Genomic DNA, 27,009 nt, shown 5'->3' on the forward strand with positions numbered 1-27,009 from the left:
AATTGAGGTGATGTTTGGTACCATTGATGATTCCTCTTATGAGATTTCTCATAAATTACAAAATTTGTTTATTTGGAACCACTGCTTCTATATACTGCTTCTTTGGTAGTGATTATCTACAATGGTTTCTTTTTTTATGGGAACTATCTCCTCTGTCCGTGTCAAATGCCACATCATCCCCCACCCAAAAAATTTTGAATTGACCTGAAAATGAGGAATGGTTGAAAATTACGATTTCTCTTTTAGGCCCATCTTTGTATAGTTGTTTTTAAGCAATTCATTGATTTCTCAGAAAATCAACCAGCCTAAGATTAGAAGGAACAATAATTTTTGAATCCTTGGGGCACTATTTTTTTTAGAAATTGGCATCAATACTAAGCACCACTGGAGATTATATAGAAAAAACTAAACTTGTCAATAATTGTTGTCATCATTGAGAAGTTGTTAACAGTCTATTTTGTTTTTGCAACTTGGATGAGAAATAGGAATAGTCGCCCAATATTTCTATTTTCTCCCCTTTGTTTTGGGCGAATAAGTAAAATGCGATAAGAATTCACTTTCTAAACTCCTCTCACCAAATAGGTGTGATTGCATTGAGAAATGAAAAATCTGAGATGCGAGTGAGAAAAAACTATCGAGGGCATGAGAGTTGGTCTCCCAACCGAGCATCACACCCTTGAAACGGTTAGAACTTTGACCATTGAAGTCTTCATCTCTGGCGAAGGTAGGACCTCCTATCATCACCTTCATCTCCATTTCACAAACATTTAAACTTTTTTTATACTAGCGGAGGGAGTTCTGCGTTGCAAGGGCTCGCTCATAAACTATCAAGTTCGAGCTCGATTTGAATTAGAGATTTGAGCTTGAACTCGAATTCAACTTTGAGTCAAAAGCTTAGAAATTCGAGCTCAGCTACCTTTGATTGCAAGTCTCTCAAGCAGTTGAGGTCTCCCTCAATTGCTGGGGTGCCAAATCGAGGTCTCTCTCAGCTTCTGAAGTGTCGAGCTGAGGTTTCCCTACCAGGCGAGGTGTCGAGCTAAGGTCTCCCTTAGTTGACAAGGTGTCGAGCTGAGGTCTCCCTCAGTTGTCGAGGTACCGAGTCGAGATCTCTCTCAGTGACTGAGGTGCCGAGCCGAGGTCTCCCTTAGTGGTCGAGGTGTTGTCTAGTTTGAGCTCGATTCGAGCTCAGGAGTTCGAAGTTGGCTCGACTCGAACTCGACTACGTTTGATTATAGATCTCCTAACAGTCGAGATACCGAGCTGAGGTCTCCCTCAGTTGGAGAGAGTGTGGCATTCTTGTAATTTATGAGGAGAGAGAGATGGCAAGAGAGAGAGAGAAAATGGCATTATTGTAATTTGTAAAAGAGAAATGTCATTCTTGTAATTTGTAAGAAAAGAGAGAGAGAGAGAGAGTTGATAGGAGAAAGTGGCATTCTTGTAATTTTAATGAAGAAAATGAAAAAGTATTGTTAGATTCCATTTCCCTCATCCTAAAGCCTTCTTATGTACACATTTCAGCTTAATATATTTATATAGATATAGATTTTCTTTGCCTGGACATCATTCTTCATGTCCCTAGCGGTAAGAAGTCAAATCATTGTTTTCTTCATCTCCGGTGAAGGTAGGACCTCCAGTCATCATTTTCATCTCTGTTTCACAACGTTTGAACCTTTTTGGCTTCTTTTTTTTTCCCTAGAACATCGTTTTCTTTCTATGCCCGTCTTTTTCATTTTCAGCGAATATAACGGGCAAGGAATTCGAAGTTGTCTTCTTCATCTCCGGCGAAGGTCAGATCCATTGTCTCTGGAGTTGTCTTCTTCCCATGTCTTCATCTGTTACCCCACTGTTATTGTCATTGTAGATCTAAACCCATGTAGGATAATGGGTCTAAGCAAACAAACACAAAGTGCTAAAAACTGAGAAAATAAAATTTTCTTTCTCATCCCATTGTTTCTCAACAACCAAACAGACCATTTACTAGAATTCAAATCTTTTCTTTCGTAGTTCATTGGAAATATTACTTCAAGTTCATCTTTGCTTAAGATACGACTAGGCTTGCTTTGGTTAGGATCTTCAAGCTTTAATTATATCCAAAAACCGAGTGACAAGTCCATGTTGTCACGACACAGCTCCCCTAGTAGTAATTAGGCCTTTCTGGTCATTTTCCTGATATATTTTAAAATTTATCTATTATTTATATATGATTTCCTATTATGTATCTATTTCTTATTTACATTCCAATTTTAACCAATTATTTAAACTTTTATGTCTAAATTACACTTTTTATTTGCATAATTTTCCATTCAATCCTCAACTATTGTTTTCTTCACAATATTTGTCAATGACCAGCCTACACCCAGCACTTTGATCCATTTATTTTCTTTATCCACATTCTCCTCTTACACATACAAATACATGTGCCACTATATGTTTTTCACCAGTACATTTAAAAATCATAGAGAATATATATATATATAATCGAATCGATTATAACAGACCAGATATGGATCCAATTACAGACGGATCTTATTCCAATTCGAGGCTTTTGCTTTTTGTTTGGTAATTATTTAAAGGGTAAATTACAAAGACCCCCTAAACTTTTACATTGTGACAAATACCCCCTCAATCATTAAGTCAAGTGAAGGAAGCCATTAAATTATCAAAATACTCAGTAAATTTTCTCTATTTTTTTTCTTGTCATTCTCTCTTAAAACCTAACTGATCTTGAACTAATGCATACCCCCTCAATCATTAAGTCAAATGACGGAAGCCATTAAATTACCAAAATACCTCAATAAACTTTCTTTATTTTTTTTTTTTTTTGTCATTCTCTCTTAAAACCTAACTGATCTTGAACCAATGCATCAACCAAAACTAGCCATATTAAAAATGCATCTTCTAGAGTTACTATCCTCTGTTGAGGATTTGGCCCGTGGTGAGGTCCATATGTTGAAATTCTATACAACTTTCACCAAAATAACTAAAGTAGCAAGGGACGGTTTCAGGTACGCCCTGAATGAAATGAAATTTCTGAATCACATTAGAAGATTACAGTCCAACGAAAGTAGCAGATGGGTTGCAGAGAATAGATAGTCGAAGCACATGAAAAAGACTACGGTACCTGACGTGCGTGTGTGTATCCGAAATGTGTGCCTTCGTAGCTTTTATTATTATATAGAGAATTATTGACTTCGCTCTATGAGCTGCAGAGCTAGTCCAAAATCTGCAATGCCGTGGAATGCCTCGAATGTTTACCAATTGAATGGCTGATTAATAATCTATGCTTCTCAACAGACAGAATCAAGACAATGTATAACCATTCCATGGAATATCGATCCAATAATCAAGTACACTCGAGAAATGGCAATGGACATTAGCATCTTGGTATTAATACAAGTCATCAATCCAGAGAAGGTAAACAAATTGTAGAGCAGACCTAATAATTAATCATTGACGTCAAGAAATTAAGGGAGATGTGGAGAGGTTAAGCTGCACCATATGCAAGAATTTATGGAGCTCTTTTCTATTGAATTACAAGAAAAGAAAATTGAATAACCACTTCTATTTGCATCTGGTATTTGTTGACACCAAAATTGATCAAGCACCGTGTACCATCATAGGACTTTGATTGGTTCAATTGCAGGCCCACTGCAAGATGACGCCAAAACAGAGGACCACTTCGTACGCCAATTATTGAATCTCTTGTATATTTATTATTCATCTCACCAAACTTAAGTATTTATCCACAAAGAATCGATTACAAGAAAGCAACACATATCTTATACATGTCTCCAAAGAATTTGCAACTTGCTTTATGAAACTGCAAGGGTGAAGCTGAATCGAATAAGTTCAATCAGGTTGTGCCCACAAGTTCATATATAGCATGAGTGGAATTGATTGGATTGATTTTGAAACTTTGGGACATTTTGATATATATCGTTGGTTTTACTTAAATCGACCTAGTATATGTTTGGCATCGATGCTGTAGATGCAGAAAACGGTGTTGCTGATGTGTGGGTTAGAAGCACCATTTTCTGAGAAAATAGTATCTTTTTTTTTGTTTGGAATCCTTGCTGTCAAGTAGGACGTTTCCTGGAGCAACAACTTTTTTCTGTTTGGTACCAATGCTTCAGGAAACATTTTAAGCATTGATACCCATTATCCAGTGCCACATCACTGTCCTATTGGTAGCAACGAGCTGTATCTCCAGGAAATGCCAAATTTGGCGTTACTCCAAATCATGTCTTCCTGATTTTCGAGACGTGGCTTGGAGCACTATTTTTTATGAAAAACGGTTTCAAACAAATGCCCATTTTTTAGAACATTATTTTTTCTGACATGACGCTGATGTAGCACCATTTTTCTAGAGCAATGGCAACAATGCCAAACAGACGCCTAGATGTTGAACACTTGAACTCAAGTACGTAGTGAACTAACCTAGCATGGCCCCGTTTCTCATTTCAACATCCATGTATATTTTCGTATTTATTGATCATCCGCATGCCTAATTGCAGTTGTAATCGAATTAACAAATGCAGCTTTCGGTTTCACACGATTAGTTATATGTGGTTATGAACCAGTTCCATCATCAAAGGAGCAATTACATGGAATTGGAGAAGTACGGATACACCCGATCTAGAATAGGGTTATAAAATTCTGATATGGGCTGATTGGTCATTCTCCCAATCCTTTCTCAATTCTAGATGTAGGATTGTCCGATTTCAATCAGAAGGTCAAGTCGTTCTTTGTTGTTGGAGGTATCATCGTCCCTTTCTCCTGTCTTCTAGATCATTACTCTCTGTTTCTACGTCCATGAATTCGAATGTTGCATTTTTAGTTATACAACCAGAATTTCTCAATGGTCGTCATAGAGAAGTCCGTGATTGATTTATAAGATATCCTCCGGAATTTTGCCATGACAACATTTAATATTGCTTTCGGATTTGACCCAGAATACTTGTCTCCCTTGTTTCCATTGCCAGAATTCACCACCATATTTGAAAGTGTTGTCCGCCTGAGCAACTAAAGGTTTGGCTCAATTAATCAGATGCTCTAGTTAGAAACAATTTCTCAAATTTTCGGCTTTGCATAGACTTGGTGAATAGTGATTAACTTTAGGGTAAATCTCTTAAATTATTCATATTATTTATGAAATTGCCTAATTCCATCCTTACTGTATCCTTAAATTTTTTGACAATTGTCTAAAACCTCCCTTGACATTAATTTTCTGTTATACTTCGCTCACATGTGACATCACATAAGTGGTAATTATTTTGAAATTCTTAAAATACCCTTATTATTCAATGACCTCCCAAAAGTTAATTCAACAGAAGTCTTGTCACCTCATTTGAAAGTTGGTTCAATGATCTCCGGTGTGGTGATCCGGAACGAGCTCTGGGTTGTGAGCGGCTATGGCACAAAGAAAGAAGGAAGAAGGTGGGAAAAGTGGGAGCAAGTTCTAAAACATTTCTTGGGCCTTCTGGCACCCAGCCTTCTTTTTAGTCATCAACTTCAACTCAATCAATTTCTTCATCCTCTTTACAACTATTTCTTCCTGGCGATCAGATAAACCTCGCTTACGATCTGCTTTTGTTGGTCCATCTCTTCGTTGTAGAAGGAGAAAGTAGAGGTGAGAGATTCCACTGATTGATTGGAACCTAGCAGGTGGAGGACCATGCGGCGGCCGTGAGTGGTGGTGTTGTCTTCCTTTGTAGTGATTATTTAGAAGTGGAACTACTGCTCCTATTCATACTCCAAACTCTCTTTTTTATTTGTGCATGAGTGCATCTGCTTTCTCCTTTTGCTTAGAAATGGAATAGAAGGGAAAAAAACCGTAATACCTTTTGGGTATTTATGTCTTGGAAATTCAGTAAAACAGGCACCGAAGAGGGGAAGACGACCTGGTTTCTCAATTCTTAGGGCTATTTAAGGCGTAGGTCAGGTCAAAATTTGGGAGATATCAAAAGAAAAAGGTTGATTGCTACTGCCTCTTTTCGTGTGTTTATAGTTTTCTCTGTTTCCAGCGAGAAAGAGAGAGCTTTCTTCGAGCTCAGGGTCTATGGCCGGGCTGAAACCTGGAAAGCCTGAAACCATTACTGAGAAGCTCGAGGATGTTCCAGTCCTTCTAAAGGTAGTACTTCTTGTGCCCATTTAGTGTTTACCTGTATGTCAATTGTAAAAAAATTTAGGATACTTTAAGATAATATATAAACAATAAGGATAGAATCAATTTGGTAAACAATAAAGATAATTTAAAAAATTTACTCTTAACTTTATCTTAACCGACTAAACACAACATGGCAGCCTTGACCTAGTTCTTCGCTGTGCACGAGCATGAGACTATACCTGCCTCTTCTCGGGGACACCCAGGCAGCAAGGACGACATATTACTCGAAGGAATAGTGGTGAAGATGATTTCATAAATTAAATTTAATTATAAAAGGGTAATTTGAGCATTACAAAAATTTTAAACACTCAAATGAGAATATTTTTCGAAATTAATTGACAGAACGTTAAGAAGGAGATCTTTCTTTAACGGCCAAAAGTTCAGAGGGATCCATTTCTTAACGTCGAATTAGGATCTATTTCTAGTGGAGTGATGGAGTCTTGGGGCAGGAGAGGAGTGCAAATAACAAGTGTGATGACCTCACGTGAGAGCACCCTCAACGCATAGGCAAAATCCAAAATATTTCCTAACTCGCATTTCGCATACTCTATTAGGCGATGTAACCAAGAGAGCCTCGTCCTCTCCGCCATTCCCTTCTCTTCACTCCTCTTTTAACACTTCTCAGTTCTCCCCGGCCAAAGCTACCTCAGATACAAAGACTTATACAGAGAGGGAGCGAGAGACAGAGAAACACAGGACTCACCTCAGTAGCTTCCTCAATGGCTTCTTCTATCGTTTTTAGGGTTTCTCCAACCTACAACACCATCTCATTCTCATCTTCTATTTCCAATGGCCTTCCATTGCCTTCCCGCCTTTCCAGATTCCACATTAGGCCGCGCCGGAAGATCCCTACCGTCCACGCCAAGATCAGAGAGATCTTCATGCCTGCCCTCAGCTCCACCATGACGGAAGGCAAGATCGTATCTTGGGTCAAATCCGAAGGTGACGTTCTCTCCAAAGGTGACAGCGTTGTCGTCGTTGAGTCTGACAAGGCCGATATGGATGTCGAGACATTCTACGATGGAATTCTTGCTGCAATTGTAGTCGGAGAAGGCGAGACTGCTCCTGTTGGTGCCCCGATTGGATTGCTCGCTGAAACGGAAGAAGAAGTCGCAGAAGCTAAAGCTAAGGCTGCTTCTTCTAAGACTGGCCCTTCGAGCCCACCGCCTGCAGCACCTTCACCTCCTCCACCTTCTCCTGCACCTTCTGCTTCCTCTCCTTCGCCTCCTCCTCAATCGCCGTCGCCTCCCCCTGTCTATGATGGGCCGAGGAAGATTGTCGCTACTCCATATGCAAAGAAGCTCGCCAAGCAGCATAAGATCGATATTGGATTGATCGTTGGGACCGGACCGTTTGGTCGGATAACGCCATCTGATGTCGAGTCTGCTGCGGGAATTGGACCTTCCAAGAGTAGCATTAGCAATGTAGGTTCTGCAAATGCTTCTCCTTCTCCTGCTCCTCCAGTTGCTGCTACTGCTACCGCTGCTTCTGCTTCTCCTGCAATGCCTCCTCCAATTCCTGGCTCTACTGTTGTCCCCTTCACAACCATGCAAGCAGCTGTCTCAAAGAACATGGTGGAAAGCCTCTCGGTACCTACTTTCCGCGTTGGATATTCTGTGACAACTGACGCCCTTGATGCTTTATACGAGAAGGTGTGCTTTCTTGATTTAATTGATCTATTCTCCTTTCAGTTTCTAATTCAATTTGTATCTAAGGCTTAGTTTGGAAGGAGTACAAATACAAATATATAGAGTGCAAAACCTTGTATTTTGTATGTATTTGTATCATACATATTGTATTTGTACTCCTTCCAAACTGAGTCTAAGGTTTTGGGATTTGAGCTAGATTTATTTGATATATTCAGGTGAAACCGAAGGGAGTAACCATGACCGCATTGTTAGCAAAAGCCGCAGCTATGGCGCTTGTGCAACATCCAGTTGTGAATGCGACCTGTAAAGACGGGAAAAGTTTTACATATAACAGCAATATAAATATAGCAGTGGCGGTGGCTATTAATGGTGGACTGATAACTCCTGTTCTTCAGGATGCAGATAAGGTCTGTGATGTTTGAGATGTGGATATATGCGTATTTTTCTTCCATTCACCAATAAAGGATTGATTGATATTGGTATTTAGTTTATTCGACTTTCGACTTTGATTCTGTTTTAATCAGAAATTTGTTATGCTTGACGCAGTTGGATCTTTATCTGCTTTCTCAAAAATGGAAAGAGCTCGTACAGAAAGCTCGAGCTAAGCAACTTCAACCCCATGAGTACAATTCAGGTTCTTATCTGTTGAATTGATTTTAGTCCTTTTTGTCTTAGTTTTTTCTTAGTCAACTCATGTCGAGGTTGAAATGAATGAGTTGCATTCACTCTACATAGGCACGTTCACTCTTTCCAATTTGGGCATGTTTGGAGTTGACAGATTTGATGCAATTCTTCCCCCAGGCCAAGTGAGTGAAGTGTCTCTTCTCTTTCTCACATCCATTGAATTACAGATTATCTCATGGTCTCTATTTCTCAACTTCTTGCTTGGAGTTTTGTGCAGGGGGCTATTATGGCGGTTGGAGCATCAAAGCCCACAGTTGTGGCAGATGCAGATAGATTCTTCAGTGTGAATAGCAAAATGCTGGTAAATATGGTTCCCTCTGTAACCTGTTATTTTTTCTTTCCTTAAATAATTGTTTCATTAAACTGAGCTTCTTTATTGGAAGCTTACACAATGACCTTAGGCTTACATATATTGCTTACTGTGATATTGAAAACAATTCATCTTACTCTTCCCCCACCCCCCTCAAAAAAAAAAAAAAAAAAAAAAGAAAAAATCTTCCTTCTGAAATGTAGCTATTGTCCTCTGGTCTTTGTAAACTGCAAACTATGGTTTGATTTAAAACTAGGTGATATATGGTTTGGAAGTAACCACCTCTACCCTCTGAAGGAAAAAAAGAAGGAAATGGTTGACTTTGAAAATTGTGTATGATCAGGGTGATTAGTGTGCTTCTTTTCACAGGCTTGTGTAGTGAGGCTGATTAGTGTGCTTCTTTACTAGGCCTGGCTATGTTTCATTCATTAACATTCTGAGATCTTATGGTGGATGGGATGCAAATTTCTTTCCTGTATGTTCACTAGGTTCTGATTCCATGATCTCAAACATTTTTGGTATTAACTGTTATCATTACTACCCAACTTTTGTCCAAAAAAATTAGGGTTGGACCGGTTGGTTTCATTGATTCTATCTCATTGTTCCATTCTACTTGGGGCCATGATCTCTTAATAAATGTCTTCAAGGTCCTATTCTTGTATCCCTACCCAAGTCCTTTATGAGCTTTATCCTTTTTTTTCATTGCAATAAAAAATCTTCTTAAAAGGCAATGAAAGTTATAAAATCATTATTTTTTATGTGAGAAATAAGAATTTCAGACCCTAACATAGATTTGTTTGGGCTTGCCTCGAGGGGCGTGGTACAAAGGTGACTCATAGAATCAAGAATGCAATATGTTTTACATCACATTAGCTACTTGAAGCAATGCAATTAAGGAAAAAAGAGATTGTGGGTTTTACATGCTTGAAAATGCTTTATATGTTTGCTTTTATTTTTAAATTTTCATTTGAATATGCTTTACATGTTATTAGATAATAGGTTTTTAAAACATTTATTTTAAAATTTAAGTTTATATTTTTTATTAACATTATGTTTAATGTTTTTTGATTTTTTTTTTGCATTTTTTGAATTTGACTTTTTTTTTTAATTTTTAGCTTTTTTTTGGTGTAATTTTGCGCCTTGCTTAAAAAAGGCGCGCACCTCACCTTGCACCTTGTGCCTCAGGCACAAATTGGCCCATGCACTTTTTTTGCACCTTGCACTTTTAAAACACTGAAGTGATCACTATCACAATTTTAATTCTTCTCTATTTTATAATGTAAACTTGTGATAGGATCATAGGATAACATGGCAAAACCTAGCATGTTATTGATAAAAAAAAGGCAAAACCTAGCAATCCAAAAGAAAACAGAAAAAAAGAGCTGGTAGTCTGTTTTACATTAATAAGAATAATCTTATGCCAAACCTATAAGATAGAAAAATATCCTCTTGAAAAACTCACCACCACAATTGATACAGTATTGTAAAAGAGAATTTACAGCCTCCTTCGTCTACTGCCACCCTTTCTATGAATGCTGTTGATGGGAATTGGGATCACATCTAGGACTGTAAATGGGTATGATTCTACCTAGAGTTGACTCTTATCCTATTTATATTTGTTAATGAACATATGCACATAAAGGCTAATATTATTAGATTAGATCTTAATTGGATCAGATTGAGGTAGATCCACATAAAGGACAGCCCAGTAAATGAGGCTCCTGCCAATGAGGGGTCTGGGGAAGGATAGATGTACCTAGCCTTACCCCTGTACATACAGAGAAGCTGTTTCCAAGATTTGGACCCTGAGCACGAACCATGAAGCTTGATATTCAGAACAGTAATAACAAGCTCCTTACACTGTTTTGCAACATCTTGTCCTACAATTATGGCTGTACATGTAGAAAACTCATCCCTTCCAGCTTTGACCTTTATTCTTCCAGTAATTTAGACAATGGTTTCTCTTCCTGACAAATCAGTCACATGAATGAATGTGTCTTCACCAACCAAAGAGACCAAAAGACCCAAAAAAGGCCTGGGCCAGCAATCCACTTGCACCTGGGCCCAAGAAACAAAAAACTAGCGAGCCCAAAACAACTCAGATAAACCCTTAAGCTGAGACTTTCCTTCCCCTGCCTCTTCCACTCCTTCCTCGGGTGTAGTGGCACCTTGGCTTTGGGGTTTTACCACCACATTTCCGTAGAAATCCACCAGTTTCTTCACTTTTAGATAGCCTGGGATCAAGCTATCCAAGACACTCTGGCGCATCACCACTCATGGAATCTAGATCCACCCTCTGATCTTTTTTGGTTCTTTGAAGCTTTTGCACATTCTTCTTGGTCCAACAGCTCTCTAGACCGAAGTCACTCTCGCATACTTCCTCCACCTCTTGGGAATGATACACCCAATAACTTACCAAACCTCATTCTAAAATCCACCTGATTGCCAATGGAATCAAGGGCATTTCTACCTTCCCCAATAACTGCTTCACCTGCTCACTATTAGGGCTGGTTGCATACCGAGCCGTATAGTAGAAACATTCAGCCTCTCCAACTCTGACAATTCTGCACCTACTACCTTAGCATTGTTTACGGTGGGGCTTGCTGCACGAACCTTTTTTTATCAACTTGCTGCATGGACCTTTTTTTTTTTGATCAATAACTCAGACAAGATTTCATTAATTAGAAAACTTTAGGATACAACAAGAACCTTGAAGACAGCACCTATTTAACCAACCGCTCATCAACCTGAGAAAAACTCAAATTAAAGGGACCTGCCATCTTTTAATCTCTCCAATGTGAGCAAAAAATTCTTATGAAAAGAATGTTTGCAAGTATATTTAAAACTAACATTTTTGGCCGAGCCCTTTAAATGGAAAGATATCTTTAAATTATGAACTGCCTGCTGTTGGGCCCAGCTTTTCTTTTGGCCCAAGTCATTCTTCAGCCTCTCCCAAATGCATTTAACAAGAACAATGTGATTGATATGGGGCACAGTCTCAAGAGGTCTGCTCACTTTTGTAGACCCTCCATCCACATTCATTCTAAGACCCGAGTTTAACAAGAACAATGTGATTGATATGGGCCACAGGCTCAAGAGGTCTGCTCACTTTTGTAGACCCCCCATCCACATTCATTCTAAGACCCGGACTCGAAGTGAACCCCCCATCCACATTCAAACTAGAAAACGAGACACCTAGAGGAGCCACCACACCACCCATAGTTGTTAAGGTGCCTAGGTGATTCTAGGTGATAGTGGGGTGCCTGGCCGCCTTGGAATTTCATAAATAAAAAAGTAAGTTTTCCTTGTTCTTTAATTTTATATACAATTCAGCATGCATACTAACTATAACAACATTCTTTATTAATAGCATTAAATTTCATCTCAAAACATGACAACTTGACATGTTTACAACAATAGTATTTCAATTATATTAATTGCAGTACTTTCAAAAATGATACTAATATAATATAGAATATAGCAATTTCATATCAAGTTAGCAACTAAAGAAGGTTATACTTTTATATGGTAAAATTTAAGAATGAGAGCAAACGAGAAAAAAACAAGAGTGGATATTCTGTTGTATTTAATGTAAGGGGGAGGGATTTCTTAAAAAAATTCTGTTCTTTTTTTAGTTTCTTTCCTCAAAACCTTTGGATCTTTTAAATTAAAAGGCTAGATGGGTGTCTAGTTGCTATAAACAAGGCGTTTAGGTGAGTGCCCAGACAAGGGTACCTAGCCACCTAGTTGATGCCTTGCTAACTATGCACACCACCTGTCCTGGTTGCCAGCACTGGCACCAAAATGCACTGGTCATCTGTCCACTTCAGCAGGGACATAAGACTTGCACTTGCAACTTTGGAAGGAACTGAAACACCCCCTCTGTTATCTGTATTGGCACCCTTGGAATCTTTTGAGAAGCTCAGTTGGCGTTTACGCCGGTTCTCTTGCCTCTGTCTACCTTGGCCAATGATAGGAGATTTCTGTCTGCTTGTAGAACAAAGCCCCTCTGGGTTCTCCCTGTTCACCCTATTGCAATCTATACCTAGGGGTGTACAATTGATCGGTTTGGTTCGGTTAGAACCGAAGACCTAACTGACTATTCAGTTTGAACCTCTTTCCCAACCGGACTAGAATTTAGAACCAAAGTGATCCTAACTGAATTCAGTTTGGTTTGGTTCGGTTTTAATAATTAATGAACAATTAGTTATTAGTATTTAGTCTAGGTTTTAATGAACAATTAATACAACTACAGTCATTTAATGAACAGTTGAATGACTAATTTCTAAAGCAACTATACTCATTCTTCACAAACAATTAATGACTAATTAATAATTAGTATAGATCTTAATACTTTAGTTGCTTAGAGTCTCTAGGCTATTTAATTAACTATTATTAATTAAAAGCTGGAATAGGCCCAACCGCCCAAAGCACAATGGGGAATTGCGAATTGACCATTGGAAAAGATAATAATTATTAATTACCAAGTATAAAGTATTGAATAGAATATTATATATTTAATATACTTAATTAAATACAACCACTAGTTCGGTTCGGTTGAAAATCTCAACCAAACCAAACTGAAACCGAAAACCGATTTTTTAAAGAAACAAAAACTGAACCGACACCCGAATTAACTGAGCCAAACTAGCATATTCGGTTTGGCTCGGTTCAGTTTTTGGATTATCAACCGGATTTGAACACCCCTATCTATACCTCTGAAGAAACATCTTTTGGCCTCTCCTCAACAAGATTGACTACCCGATTAAACACCTCCTCTACTTTGGAAACACCAACATGAGGGCGATGGTGGTCGGTCAAAGAAACTGGACTCCACCACCACCCAAACAACAAGGGTTCACTGTCAACTACCATGTGCACCGTTCTGGCCACAAAATGAGGGGATTTCGCCTAGATCAGCAGCCACAAAGAATCTAAGGTCTTCCAGTCCAAATTTTCTGCTGCCACATCAACAAAACTGCCCATGTAATCACCTATCCCCTTAAACATCACCCAGCACCATGCATGCAGTGGCATACCATAGAGGTGGGCCCACCATGTGTGATATATGATATTATCTCCCTTCCTAACAGTTTCTCTGCAGAGGAATGCCATCTCTGCACTTGGAGGCAGCAACTGTTAAGGAGAGATGGGTGGGAGTTGAGAACCCTCAATGCCTCAAACAAGAATAGCAGCCTCCCACCAGCCAAAGAACTGATGACCGGCTTCTTGCTAGACTTCCAGCTTGTGACAGCCAAGTCCTCAATCTTTTGAAGCTCTACCTGATTACCATCCAACTTACCTATCAGACAATGCTGGAGGAAAGCCTCTCTTTCCTTCACTACTTGCCCATTTACCAGGACCCTAGTCTCATCACTCACCATCTTAACCTGATTACCACCAATCTCAACTTTTAGACAGTGTTGGAGGAAAGCCTCTCTTTCCTTCACTCCTTGCCCATTTACCAGGACCCTAGTCCCACCACTCACCACCTTAACCCGTGCCTCACCATCTTGAGAAACTCCCAGCTCCACTGTTCATAGAGAAACTGAGACTCTGCAATCAGCTGATAGACCTGTTCTTAGGGATGAAAAGAATTCCACCAAAAAGGTATGACAGTTAGAAGCAGAGTATGTACTAGTGCTAATTCCCAATTTGCACTCAAGTAATCTCGTAATATGCATCATGAAGCCACCCGCATATGACATACCACGAACACTGATAAAAAATGACATATCCATGAAGTCTCTGATATGAAGGATCTGTATCTCCAAATGAGCATCTAATCTAGGGATCATTGTTCAGCTCCTTCCCTTAAATCAGTTGGATTGACACCTGACTTGACTGTTTCCTCTTTGAGACGTTTATATGTTAATATATTATCCATAAATGCAACTTCAATTCACAAGATTATTACCTTTCAGCCAATTAATCTATAACCCAAAAGAACCAGTTAAGGATGAGGGTCTTTAATGATTTAACATGTGGATAGGTACAAGTACTTCTAGTCCTGAATGATATCATATATTGATAGTTCAATATCATTAACATATACTAGGAGATCCACGTCTCTCTAGAAAGAAGAAAGAAAAGGACATCAGAGTCATCTCTTGAAGATTCAATGTCATTTTTTTTTGAACGGGAAGGCAGCTTAAATTAAAATAAAAATAAAAGATAGTTATAAATGAGCATATCTTAGATGATGATGATGATAATGATAAATGAACATATCTAGACCCGCTAGCAACATTCCCAACAAATATGGCAAAGATAGGTAGGACATTCATCAAGACTCAATCTACTCTTCTACAAAATAATGCATCTTTAGATGAAAAGTCTGCAGCCTCATTGGACTCTCCGGGTATATAAACAAAAGATACCTCCTAAAAACAAGTCTTCAGATTAATCAAGTAGGGTGGGTGTAAGCTCTGAGCACCTGAATGTGATCATTCTTATCTCTTAAAATGAATCAAAACCACCCAATTGGTCTCCAAGGGACCCATCAGTATTGAGACAAATCATCCTAGGTGGGAGCGGTTTCTACATACAGAAGGATAAAGAACTCGTAGGTAATTGGGATCCTCCAACTATATAGGAATGTTATCCATGGACAGGTTTGTTTGGAAGTTGGAACAATGCCTAGTATGTTAGTAGCACAAAATACACTTTTCCTCACCCCCAAATAGAAAAAAAGAAAAAACAACATAAAACTAATGTGGCCATGATTGTGATGGTTTTAGGGATTTCCATATACTTTTCATCCCATGAAGTTCTATTGGATCCAAGTGGGATTTGCAAATTGTAAAAAAGAAGTCCATACCTGCATAATGTACCTATTTTCTTGGTAAAGATGCAGTACGATCTCAGAATAGTGAGAGGAGAAGAGGGAGAAGAGAGAAGAGAGAAGAGAGAAGAGAGAAAAGAGTCAGTTGGCGGCGCCAACCTTTTTTTAATATTTATACTAGGGCGACCATTCAAAAGATAAAATAAAGTACAATTACATATGTGCCCTTGCGGCACTAAACTGAAATAAGACTAAGTTATTCAACACTCCCCCTCAAGTTGGGACATAGATATCAATCATGCCCAACTTGTCACATAAGTCATTGTGCCGCGAGTGGTGCTAGCCTTTGTAAATATATCTGCAAGTTACTACTTAGAACTAACATATGGGGTGCACACTTCCCCACTAACAATTTTCTCTCTAATAAAGTGTTTGTCAACCTCTATATGTTTAGTTCTATCATGAAGAACTGGGTTGGCTGCAATATTGATGGCAACCTTGTTATCACAATACAAGGACATAGGGCTATCAATAGGAAAACCTAGTTCACTCAACAAATTCTTTATCCACATAGCTTCAGCCACCCCATGGGACATTGCTCTATACTCAGCTTTAGCACTAGACCTAGCCACCACACTTTTTTTCTTGCTTCTCCATGTTACTAGGTTTCCTCCCACAAAGGAACAATACCCACTAGTGGATTTTCTGTCATCAATTGATCCGGCCCAATCAACATCTGTATACATTTCAATCTTCAAATGACTATTATTTTGGAATAATAAACCAGCTCCTGGAAACTTCTTTAGATATCTGAGGATTCTCTTTACTGCCTCTAAGTGTGTGGTCTTAGGAGCATGCATGAACTGACTAAGAACACCCACTACATAAGTAATGTTTGGCCTGGTCATGGACAAATATAAGAGCCTCCCTACAAGTCTCTGGAATTGTTTTGCATTCTTAACAACTTTGCCACAACAGTCACCTAGTCTGTGATTTGGATCAATGGGAGAGTCAGTTGGCTTAACCTCTAATTTTCTTGAATCCTGTAACAAATCTATGATGTATTTCCTTTGAGAAATGAAGATCCCCTTTTGTGAGCGGGCCACTTCAATTCCAAGGAAATACCGAAGGGGACCAAGATCCTTCACTTCAAATAGAGTGGCTAAGAAATCCTTTAGCCTCTGAATTTCAACCTTCCAATCACCTGTGATCACTCTATCATCAACATACACTATCAAAGCTGCAATCATTCCTTCCCCTCTTTTCACAAATAGAGTATGGTCAGTCTGATACTGTTTGTAGCCAATCTGCTGTATAGCCAGATGAAACTTGCTTATTTTAGACCATACAAAGACTTCTTTAGCCTGCACACTTTCTGCTCTTTGCCTATGGCACAAAGCTAGGAGGTTGTATCATGTACACCTCTTCCTCAAGGTCTCCATTCAAGAAGGCGTTTTTAATGTCTAGCTGATGAAGATCCCAATCAAGATTTGCTACAAGGGAGAAAAGAACTCTAATGGAGTTCATCTTAGCTACTGGAGCAAAAGTCTCTGCATAATCTACTCCATATACCTGGGTAAATCCTTTTGCCACCAACCTAGCCTTGTACCTTTCAATTGTACCATCAACCTTGTGCTTCATTGTGAACACCCACTTGCACCCTACCAGTTCCTTACCCTCAAGAAGATCCACTAACTCCCATGTACCATTTTTATGTAGGGCATTTATCTCTTCTTTCATTGCATCTATCCATTCAGGTACTAAGAGAGCTTTTGCCACATTTATAGGGATAGGGACACAGCTAATGGAAGAAATGAAAGCACGAAAAGAGGGTGAAATGTTTTCATAGGAAACAAAATGGGAAATAGGATGCTTGGTGGTACAAGACCTAACTCCCTTCCTTTTTGCAATGGGGATGTATAGGTCATTAGCAGATGAAGTATCAATAGCAAGGGGATCAAAAACATCAATAGGAATGATAGTACCTGGTTGGAAAGGATCTGTCCCCGGTGAATCTGATGATGTTGGCGGTACAGTTTCAAGTTGCTCCATAGCTCTTGAATTTAGCTGGCCCTTGCGACGATGAAAAACACGGAATGGAGGGGGGGAGAACCTGAACTGGTTTCTCCTCCACCTTACTCTCCCCTTGAGGAGAAACTGGGAAAAAAGGGTCACTCTCAAAGAAAGACACAGTATTTTCTTGGAAACGGGGTCAAAGCACCGATAACCTTTTTGGGAAGAAGGATGACCCAAGAATACATAGGGAATGGTATGAGGATCAAGTTTACCACGAGTAGGAGATAGATCCTGAACGAAACAATGACAACCAAACACACATATAGGAATAGAGAAGAGGGGAGCCTTGGGAAATAGAAGCTGATGGGGGGCCTTGTACCCTAACAAGTGAGATGGCATACGGTTGATGAGATAGGTAGTACACAACACAACATCCAACCAAAAACGTTTAGGAACATTCATGTGTATGAGTAACCCGCGAGCAATTTCAAGGAGGTGGCGGTTTTTTCTTTTAGCAACACCATTCAGTTGGGGGGTTCTAGCACAAGAGCTGTGGTGTATGGATCCACATGAAGCAAAAAACTCCATGAGATCGCTATGAAAATATTCTTTGGCATTGTCTGATTAGAAAATTTGGATTTCCGTTTGAAACTTAGTGAATATCAAGCGTTGGAAATCTTTAATGATTTTGGGTACTTCATCTCTGGACCGCATAGGATACACCCATGTATATCAGGAGTAGTCATCAATAAGTGTAATGAAATACTTATAGCCAAACTTGGATGTTAAAGCAACAGGGCCTCAGGCATCAGAATAAACAATATAAAAAGGAGAATCATATTTATTATTTCTTGAAGTAAAATGTTTTCTACAATGTTTGTTCAACTGACAAGTTTGACATGTGAAATCCGACATTGGCAGTGATTTAAATAAATCTGATAACAAAACTTTCAATGATTCAAAAGATAAATGACCCAAACGACTGTGCCATAAATGGACTTGACTCTTACTAGACAGGCTCTTAGACTCAATAGCCGCAAAACTAGCTTTATTCTCTAGCATGTAAAGACCATCTACCATACGACCTCTACCAATCATCTTCTCCGAGGCCAAATCCTGTATCATACAAGAGGAAGGAAAAAAGGTTATTGAGCAGTTTAATGAATTTGTTATACTACTAACAGAGAACAAATTTATGGGTAGTTTCGGAACATGTTGAACATCAGAAAGGTGAGTCCAAGAGGAAGGGAGATGGTTCCTTGACCAGTTATGGTGGAGAAAGAATCATCAACAAGTCTCACCTTATCCCGACCAGATAATAGATGATAAGATTGAAAACAATTGGATTTACCCGTCATATGGTTCGAAGCTCCAGAATCTATTATCCAAGGAGAGTCTGAGGAATGAGAGGACACATGGAAAGCTGTGGAAGAATAACCGTTACTTGATGTAGATGCAAAGGAAGTCGAGGGGGAAGAAGCAGAATTCATTTGGCGGATTGCCCTCCCATACAACTCCAAATGGTCACGGAAAGAATTAATGATATCTTCCCTAGGATCAGTCACGAAAGGACTCGTAGTAGTGGTAGATGATTGAGGCTCTTGAAAGGCTAAGTTTGCTGCATTAAACTTCCTTTGACCTTGCTGTCTTGACTTCTTATTCTGGTCTGACTTTTTACTCGGCTCCTGAGCCCACTTTGGCTTCCCATGAAGCTCCCAGCATGTATCCCGAGTATGTCTAGATTTCTGGCAATGTGTGCACCATAGTTTATCCTTGTCATCAACTTTCTTCTGGAAGTCACTCTTCTTGAAGGAATTACCACCACCCGTAGCAACACTCCCTTTTGCTATTAATGTAATTTTCTCTCCCTTAGGATTATTCATCACATTCCATTTGCTCTCTTTTGACTGTACTAGAGCATATACTTCTTGCACCAATGGGAGATCTTTACTCCCAAATATCTGAACCCTTATAGATTCATATGTGGAATTCAGCCCTAAGAGGAAGGCAGACACTCGTTGTTGGGAAACCAGAGACTTATATGCTTTGACGTCTGCATCACATTTCCAATTTATATTCTGATAGTGATCTAGTTCCTTCCAAATAGAAGTCAAGTCTGAATAGTAGATGGAGAGATTCCTCTCTCCCTGCTTACAAGTTGAGGAGGCAGCCTGCAACTGATATATTTTGGCATAATGCCGTTGTTCTGAATATGTAGATTTAGCCTTTTCCCATATCTCATGAGCTGTTTTTGCCCACATGAAGGTCTTTCTCACTTGTGGCAGCATAGACAATAATAGCCGTGACATCACCATGCTGTTTTTCTAGTCCCACCTATCATGTTCCACACCTCTAGATTGGGGTTCTCTAACTCTACCATTGATATATCCCACTTTTTTCCCTTTGCAGTTATGTAGAGCTTGATTCCCCTTGACCATTCTAGGTAATTGAGGCCATCAAAGGGAATCACAGCCATGGGAAAACTCATTTCAAAACCTCCACTCATCCCACTTTGACTAGAGGTCACACCAGAAATACTAGAATCCTCAGAAGACATAGAACTTGATTTCGGTTCAGGCACAATCCAGTCGGAGAACAAGCTCTCAGTTCAGTTCAGACTCACAGTTCAGTCAAACAAGGTTAGTTCAGCCACAGTTCTGGGCACAAAAAAAACTTGTTTTCACACAGAATAATCAAAACTGATCACACACCATTACTTGTTCTCAAATTGCAACCCTACTAAACCAGGTCAGATGTGCAAAACATATCAAAAAACAGGTCTGACCAGTCCCTCCAACAATTAATAACTCATCAAATTTCCACACAACAATTTAGGTTTTAATATGAACTGAAGAATAAAAAACTGCTGTCTCAGCAGTTACAGAACTGCAGACCTGAACAGCCCACCTTTCAGGGCATAAGAAGGATCACTCGATCCACATATATTGAGAGAAAACACTCTCACACTAGCCACAGGTCATTAGACCCACATAACCCACTCACCTGGGTACAAAAAAGATCAGTTCGATCCACAAAGCTGAGGAGGAAAGAATTTGAAAAACTCTCCCAGCATTCGGCTTCCCTCCCCTTGATGATTTCTGGGCTCATGACCAAGAGAGGAGAGGAAGAAATACACAGCAAGCTCCTTCACACGTCCACCAGAAACCTCTTTCCTTTGATTCGATCACCAATAGACAAATAAGGTAGTTGGGGGAAGAAACAAACTGATCGCCCTGCTGCTAAGATTGGATCTGTTGCTCTGGTACCATGTTTTCTTGGTAAAGATGCAGTACGGTCTCAAAATAGTGAGAGGAGAAGAGGGAGAACCGGAGAAGAGAGAAAAGAAAAAAGAGACTGGAGAGAAAAGAGTCAGCTGGCGGCGCCAGCCTTTTTAATATTTATACTAGGGCAACCATTCAAAAGATAAAATAAAGTACAATTACATATGTGCCCTTGCAGCACTAAACTGAAATAAGACTAAGTTATTCGACAATACCCACATGTGAAGAATAGATGGTGATGACTTCTAACAAAAATAACACTCGAATTTCTGCTAAAAACAAAAAAGTATAATATTATTAAAATATTCTACTACTAAAGAGATAGGATGCTCAAGAGTGTTTAGTTCAATTGTTTTGTGACATAAAGGCTGTAAGAATCCTGTTAAAAACATTTGCTTTGTAACATTGCTTGGGCAAGAACAACCCATATGCAGACTTTGCACAACTGGTGAGTTGGGAGATAAGTTTGATTTGAAGAGGCTTGTCTTAAAAGTATGAGATAACACATTATAGACTAAGGAGATGCTCTAAGCACTGAGCAAGATCAGGAAGACTCAATTGCATCCATTTCTATTGCCCTAATCTGATGTTTCATAGCAGATCAGGGTTTATGGCTATAGTGTGTAGGATCCAGTGGACTTTAACTTTTACAGTTTTAGGTTGGAGAGCAATGTTCTGTTGGGCTGAAATCACGGCTTTCAACTAAGAGGTTTAGTGGCTCATTGGTTTGGTTTTCAATGTGGAATGACCCTACTGTTGAGATGAGGAGTTTAACCTTTTAAGTTTGTTGGAGTTACACCAAAGAGGAAAAGAAGAAGGTAAAAGAAATTTCTTTTCCATTCGTCACTCTAAAATAATCAGTTAAATGGTTTGTATTACAAAGGAGTACTTCCTAAAGAATATCCTTTGCAAATCTCAGTTGGTAGCCAGCTTAAGACTAAAGACTATTGCTATGATTTGTGGGTTCAAGTCTGAGGCCACTTTGTGCAAAAAAAAAAATAAAAAAGCCAAAGATTTAGGAGTGTATCCAGTCTACCCCTCCCAAGACCCCATATAACTAGATGGCCTTTCTATGATTTGTCTCCAGCTTTTGCTTTTTTTTTTTTTTATCAATAACTCATATAACTTTCATTAAGAAAATTAATTACAGAAAGAGGGAGGTAAAATCTCTTAACCCCCCATCCATAAACAAAACAGAAAAACAAAGAGAACGAGATTACAAGTGAGCCCAAAACATGGAGTCCCTAGTCACCCCTTGTTTGGCTAACCCATCAGCAAAAGAATTAACACTTATTTTTACCCAATTCAATTTCACCTTAATATTTTCCAGCTTTTGCTATTGCAAACAACTTTCTTAATTTTCATGCCATTTATATTTTCCAAGGTCAGTAACCTGTCATTGATTCTCCATGTGTACCTACTTCACTGTTAATTCGTCCAAGTGGTTTAATACCTTCCAGGTTGAATCATTATCACCTTGTTCATTTCTCATAAAATGGAAGCTTATGAAATACACCTCACTTTCTGGAGTATCATAAAGAATGTGATAAAATAATTGAAAGAGCGGTTCTAGCAGGCAAAGCTTTATTATCACTTCTATGCACTGGCCTGCAGCCATATAAAGAATGTGATGAAATAATTGAAAGAGTTCTAGCAGGCAATGCTTTATTGTCACTTCTATGCACTGCAGACATACATACATATATATAAAAAGGGCAGCCCGGTGCATGAGAATTTACCAGGTTACAGCTACAATTAGCTAGAGAATTTACCAGGAAAAGCTAGCTGGCACCTTCATGCACTGCAGATATGGTGGGTCACCACGTAAACCTTTGTCTATCTTTTAATGGGTTCTAATATGTGAAGAGCACACAAAGAGAAGTGGTGATACATAAAGCCTTGCCTGTTGGCATTATTCTAATTGTGAACCAACAGATGCATGATGGCGACCATCTGAATGCAGGATTCTAGAATTAAAAAATGGGCATAGTTCCATAACTTTGGTAACTTTCAAAGCATGTATACAATATTTAATTAACTATGCAATATCACACATGAGGGTGGGCCTTGGCACTACTCTTGGGTTGCTCTATTGTGATCTAGCTGACCAGAGTTCATATCTTCCTATCTTGGAAACAGCCTCTCTGTGAATCTGCAGGGGTAAGGCTGCACACATCTGTCCCTCCCCAGACCCACATTGGCAGGAGCCTCATGCACTGGGCTGGCTAATATCACACATGGCTCAAAAAGGAAAAGAGAAGTAACAACTGAAGGTTAATGATAAAGGGGACACTTTATATGCTTCCTTGATTGAAGTTTGAACTTGGTCAAATGACAGGACAATCTGCATTCTTGAACCAGTACAGTTGGAACTCGACTTGACTGCATCCTCCAATATATAGTTTTTTTTTTTTTTTTTTCCAAATTTAGGAAAGATGGTATTGCTTCTACCCGATATTCTAATGCATGTGTAAGTTTGCAATTTACATGTTTGTGGAACTGTTTCTGTGTAGTCTCAAATCATCATCATCCATGCCTTATACCAACTATATGAGGTCAGCTACATGAATCCTATTTTGCTAATCCGTTCTATTTAAAGCCTTATCCATTGTTAAATTATTAGTGCTTAAATCATTTCTTACTACTTCTACCATGTCCTTTTTGGTCTACCCCGAGCTCTTCTAGCAATCACTTCTATTTGGTGAAGCTGGTGGTCTTCTATGCACATATGCCCAAACCATCTTAGTCTATTCTCTCTCATTTTATCATCTATTGGAGCTACTCCTAGGTTTCCATGGATAACTTAATTCCTAATCCTATCCTTTATAGTTTTTCCACTCATCCACATTTTTGTCACTTCATTTTCTGGACATGTTTCTTGACTGCCCAACACTCTGCTCCATGCAACATAGTTAACCTTTTTTTTTGATAAATTGCAACATACATAGCTAGTGTTACAATTATTTTATAGGATGTTCCTTTTAATCTGAGTGGTATTCACCTATCACATAAAAGTCCAGGCTCTAGATGCACCCCTCCATTTTGCTCATCATGCTCTAATTCTTTGGGTAACATCCTCCTCAATATCTCCCTTGTTATGAATTATTGAACCAAGGTACTGGACTGGAAATGGTTACATTTAGTTATCTTTTGGTTTCCAATCATAAGTGCATCTTGATTTACACTCTTATTATTTACTAAACTTACATGTCATATACTTTGTTTTAGTCTTACTTATTTTAAAACCTCTTCTTTCTAAGGCATTTGTCCATAAGCTTAATTTTGCATTTACTCATTTATTAGTTTCATCAATTAAAACAATGCCATCCTTAACAACATGAATTGGAACTTCCTCTTGAATATGTATAGTCAATTCATCTATGACTGGTGCAAATAGATAATAGTTATGCGCTGAACCTTGGTGAAAACCCATAATAACTGTAAAATCTGAACTCTGAAGTCTCCCCCACTGGTGTTCTAACAATAGTTGTTGCCCCCCTCAAACATATCCTTATTTAGGTATACATACCTATTTTGAACCCCTTTCTTTTCCAAGACCCACCATATTTTCTCTCTAGGAATTCTATCATATGCCTTTTCTAAATCAATGAACACCATATGAAGGTCTGTCTTTTTCTCTCTGAACTTTTCTATCAATCGTCTTAAAAGAAATATGGCTTCCATGGCTGATCTCCCTGGTATAAAGCAAAATTAGTTGTCTAATGCATTTGTTTCAAGTCATAATCTTTGTTCAATTATTCTTTCCCAAAGTTTATAGTGTGGTTTATAAGTTTAATCCCATGATAATTATTACAACTTTGTATTATCATCTTTTTTCTTAAATATAGACATCATACTGTTGTTTCTCCAATCATCAGACATGTCTTTCATTATCTTATTAAATTTCTGTGTAGTCTCAAATAAAATATTTTATAGCATTTGCACATAAAAGGGAATTGGATTATCTCTGCGTTTCTTCTAGCTTTAGCCTATCTCAGGTCTGTGGTGCTCTGCAATTTACATTTTATTGCTAATATTGAGCTTAGAAACAAAAAAAAAAAAGCTTTGGTCAAGCATTGGAGGAGATTGACCAAAACATTGCTAGTAATTGAACACTTGAAATGTTCACCTGTTAGACCACCCTGACTCAGTTGAAATGCAATTATTTTCAGGTGAATGTTACAGCTGATCACCGAATAATCTATGGTGCTGACTTGGCAGCTTTCCTTCAGACATTTGCAAAGATTGTTGAGAATCCAGAGAGCCTAACATTGTAGACGACAATTTTGGTTTATGTTGACTAAGATGCAGTTATCTTGGACCTGCCGGTTTTGTATTGGATGAAAAGCCATGATGGAGTTCTGTGGCACACAAATGGTCCATGGCTGAGGAGTTGGTTTGTAGCTGTCATGGTAGAAGTCTTGCAGATGTTTGATGTTTTATTGTATGTTATACTTGTTCAGAGTTTCAGACTTGTTAAGAAAAGTTGCTAGTACGCTATCCATGAAAAAAAGTTGCTAGTACGCTGTATTCTTCTCACATGTCGATCATGCTTTCAATAAGGGTTGGGATAACAACTTGAAAATCCTCCCATGAAAATCCGTTCTAGTTTTTTTTTTTTTGATGAATAAACAATCCATTCTAGTTTTCATGACAATATTCTTTTTCCCACAGCTGCAGATTGATTAGTTTGGAAGTCCGTGTGGTTTCAGCCACTTATTCTTCAAGATTTGAATGTTGTTTAAGCTAATCTGATATCTCTCTCTCTCTCCATCAAGAGAATTGTGAGGATTTGTGTTATTCGGGGAACTGCAGAACTGCCATCAGTACCAGTCTATCCTCAATCCTCATGGAGAACACATTGGCGCCCCACAGAGCGCCAGGTGAAGCGTGCAGTGCATTCGATGGGCCTGTGTTAAATTTTCTAACCCAGAAATATCAGAAACCATATAGGCATATAGACCAGAGATGTTAGTGAACAAGTGAACTGTTGGCATTTTTTATTCTTCCTATAAACATTTACTTTTTGCTGGGTCCCTTGGTTCTCTGTTCTTTGCATGCATACGTGCTTTCACATGAACAACAACAGGGCGTTTTCGGGTTGAATTTCCAGTTAAATGCATGGGCGTGCAAATCAGAAGAATGCAAAATCTGGTTCACTTAACTTCAGATTTAATTTTTACTTTGCTTCAGTTTCACTTTATATGCACTGCAAACAAACAAGACAAAGTAAAGCTTAAAATAAAAGCAAACCAAAATTTGTGTTCCCGTGTTTTTTTCACCTTTCAAAGAAAATTTCACTCCAAATAACTGAACCTTTGTGGATTCAATCATGTCCTGGAAACGACCCACCAGCCACCATCTCACAAGTGAAGAATTCAGATCCATGGTAGTTGGTCAAAGATGGAATCATGGAAAGAAGAGCAAAAGATAGAATTCTTTGACAGGAAGCTTAATCCTTCCAAGAGGTCACCCAACATGACCTATCTGTCTGTGGCGAACACAAACGGCAGCACGAGGCTCCTACCAAAGCGGCATCTGGGGAGGAACCCAGATTTCCTACTCACTTTTCCTATCCACTCTCTACTTACCGTGAATTGAAAGATGTGTGGCTGCCATTCACGGTGGATAGAGAATGGGTAGGAAATCCCATTTGTCTGGGGAGGGGCAGATGAACACAGCCTTACCCCTGCACAATGTAGTTTGTCTATCACACATATTTGTCAGAAAAACAAGCCTGCATATGATCATTCTTTTATTTTCATCTAGTTAGATAGAAGCAAGACCAGGCTGGCGCGATTCCACGCGTCCTAGAAGTTTGAACCTTTTTTCCCCTATTGCATCTTGATTAGACAGGTCTTCTTCCTTTTTTTACACGTTACATACGTCTGACCAGAAAATAAGACATTACAGTACTCCAAAGCAAGTTTTTTTTTTTTTTTTAAACTAAATTGAACAACGAATCGGTCAGGGCTCGGTTTCCGGGTCAAATGGTCCGACTGTTCCAATCAAATGGATGGTTCATTTTGATAAAAAATAAAAATTACAAAATTAAAAAAATTAAAAAAAAAGTCAAAACCATTGGATGGTTCAAACAGTTTGACCGCCTAGGTCAGCGG

At 38.8% G+C, this 27,009-nt stretch overlaps 1 protein-coding gene across 1 annotated transcript; it reads left to right on the forward strand.

Moving 5' to 3' along the window:
- Positions 1-5,345: 5,345 nt before the first annotated feature.
- LTA2 (2-oxoacid dehydrogenases acyltransferase family protein) lies at positions 5,346-25,547 on the forward strand. The gene is made up of 6 exons (XM_010265217.3): positions 5,346-7,818; positions 8,031-8,222; positions 8,362-8,449; positions 8,551-8,621; positions 8,717-8,800; positions 25,063-25,547. The coding sequence occupies exons 1-6, from the start codon at positions 6,886-6,888 to the stop codon at positions 25,165-25,167; spliced, it is 1,473 nt and encodes a 490-aa protein (XP_010263519.1). The 5' UTR covers positions 5,346-6,885; the 3' UTR covers positions 25,168-25,547.
- Positions 25,548-27,009: the final 1,462 nt, after the last annotated feature.

This window comes from Nelumbo nucifera, chromosome 3 (genome assembly GCF_055504915.1).
Source record: "Nelumbo nucifera cultivar China Antique chromosome 3, China Antique-T2T, whole genome shotgun sequence".
In the NCBI taxonomy this organism is placed as follows: Eukaryota; Viridiplantae; Streptophyta; class Magnoliopsida; order Proteales; family Nelumbonaceae; genus Nelumbo; species Nelumbo nucifera.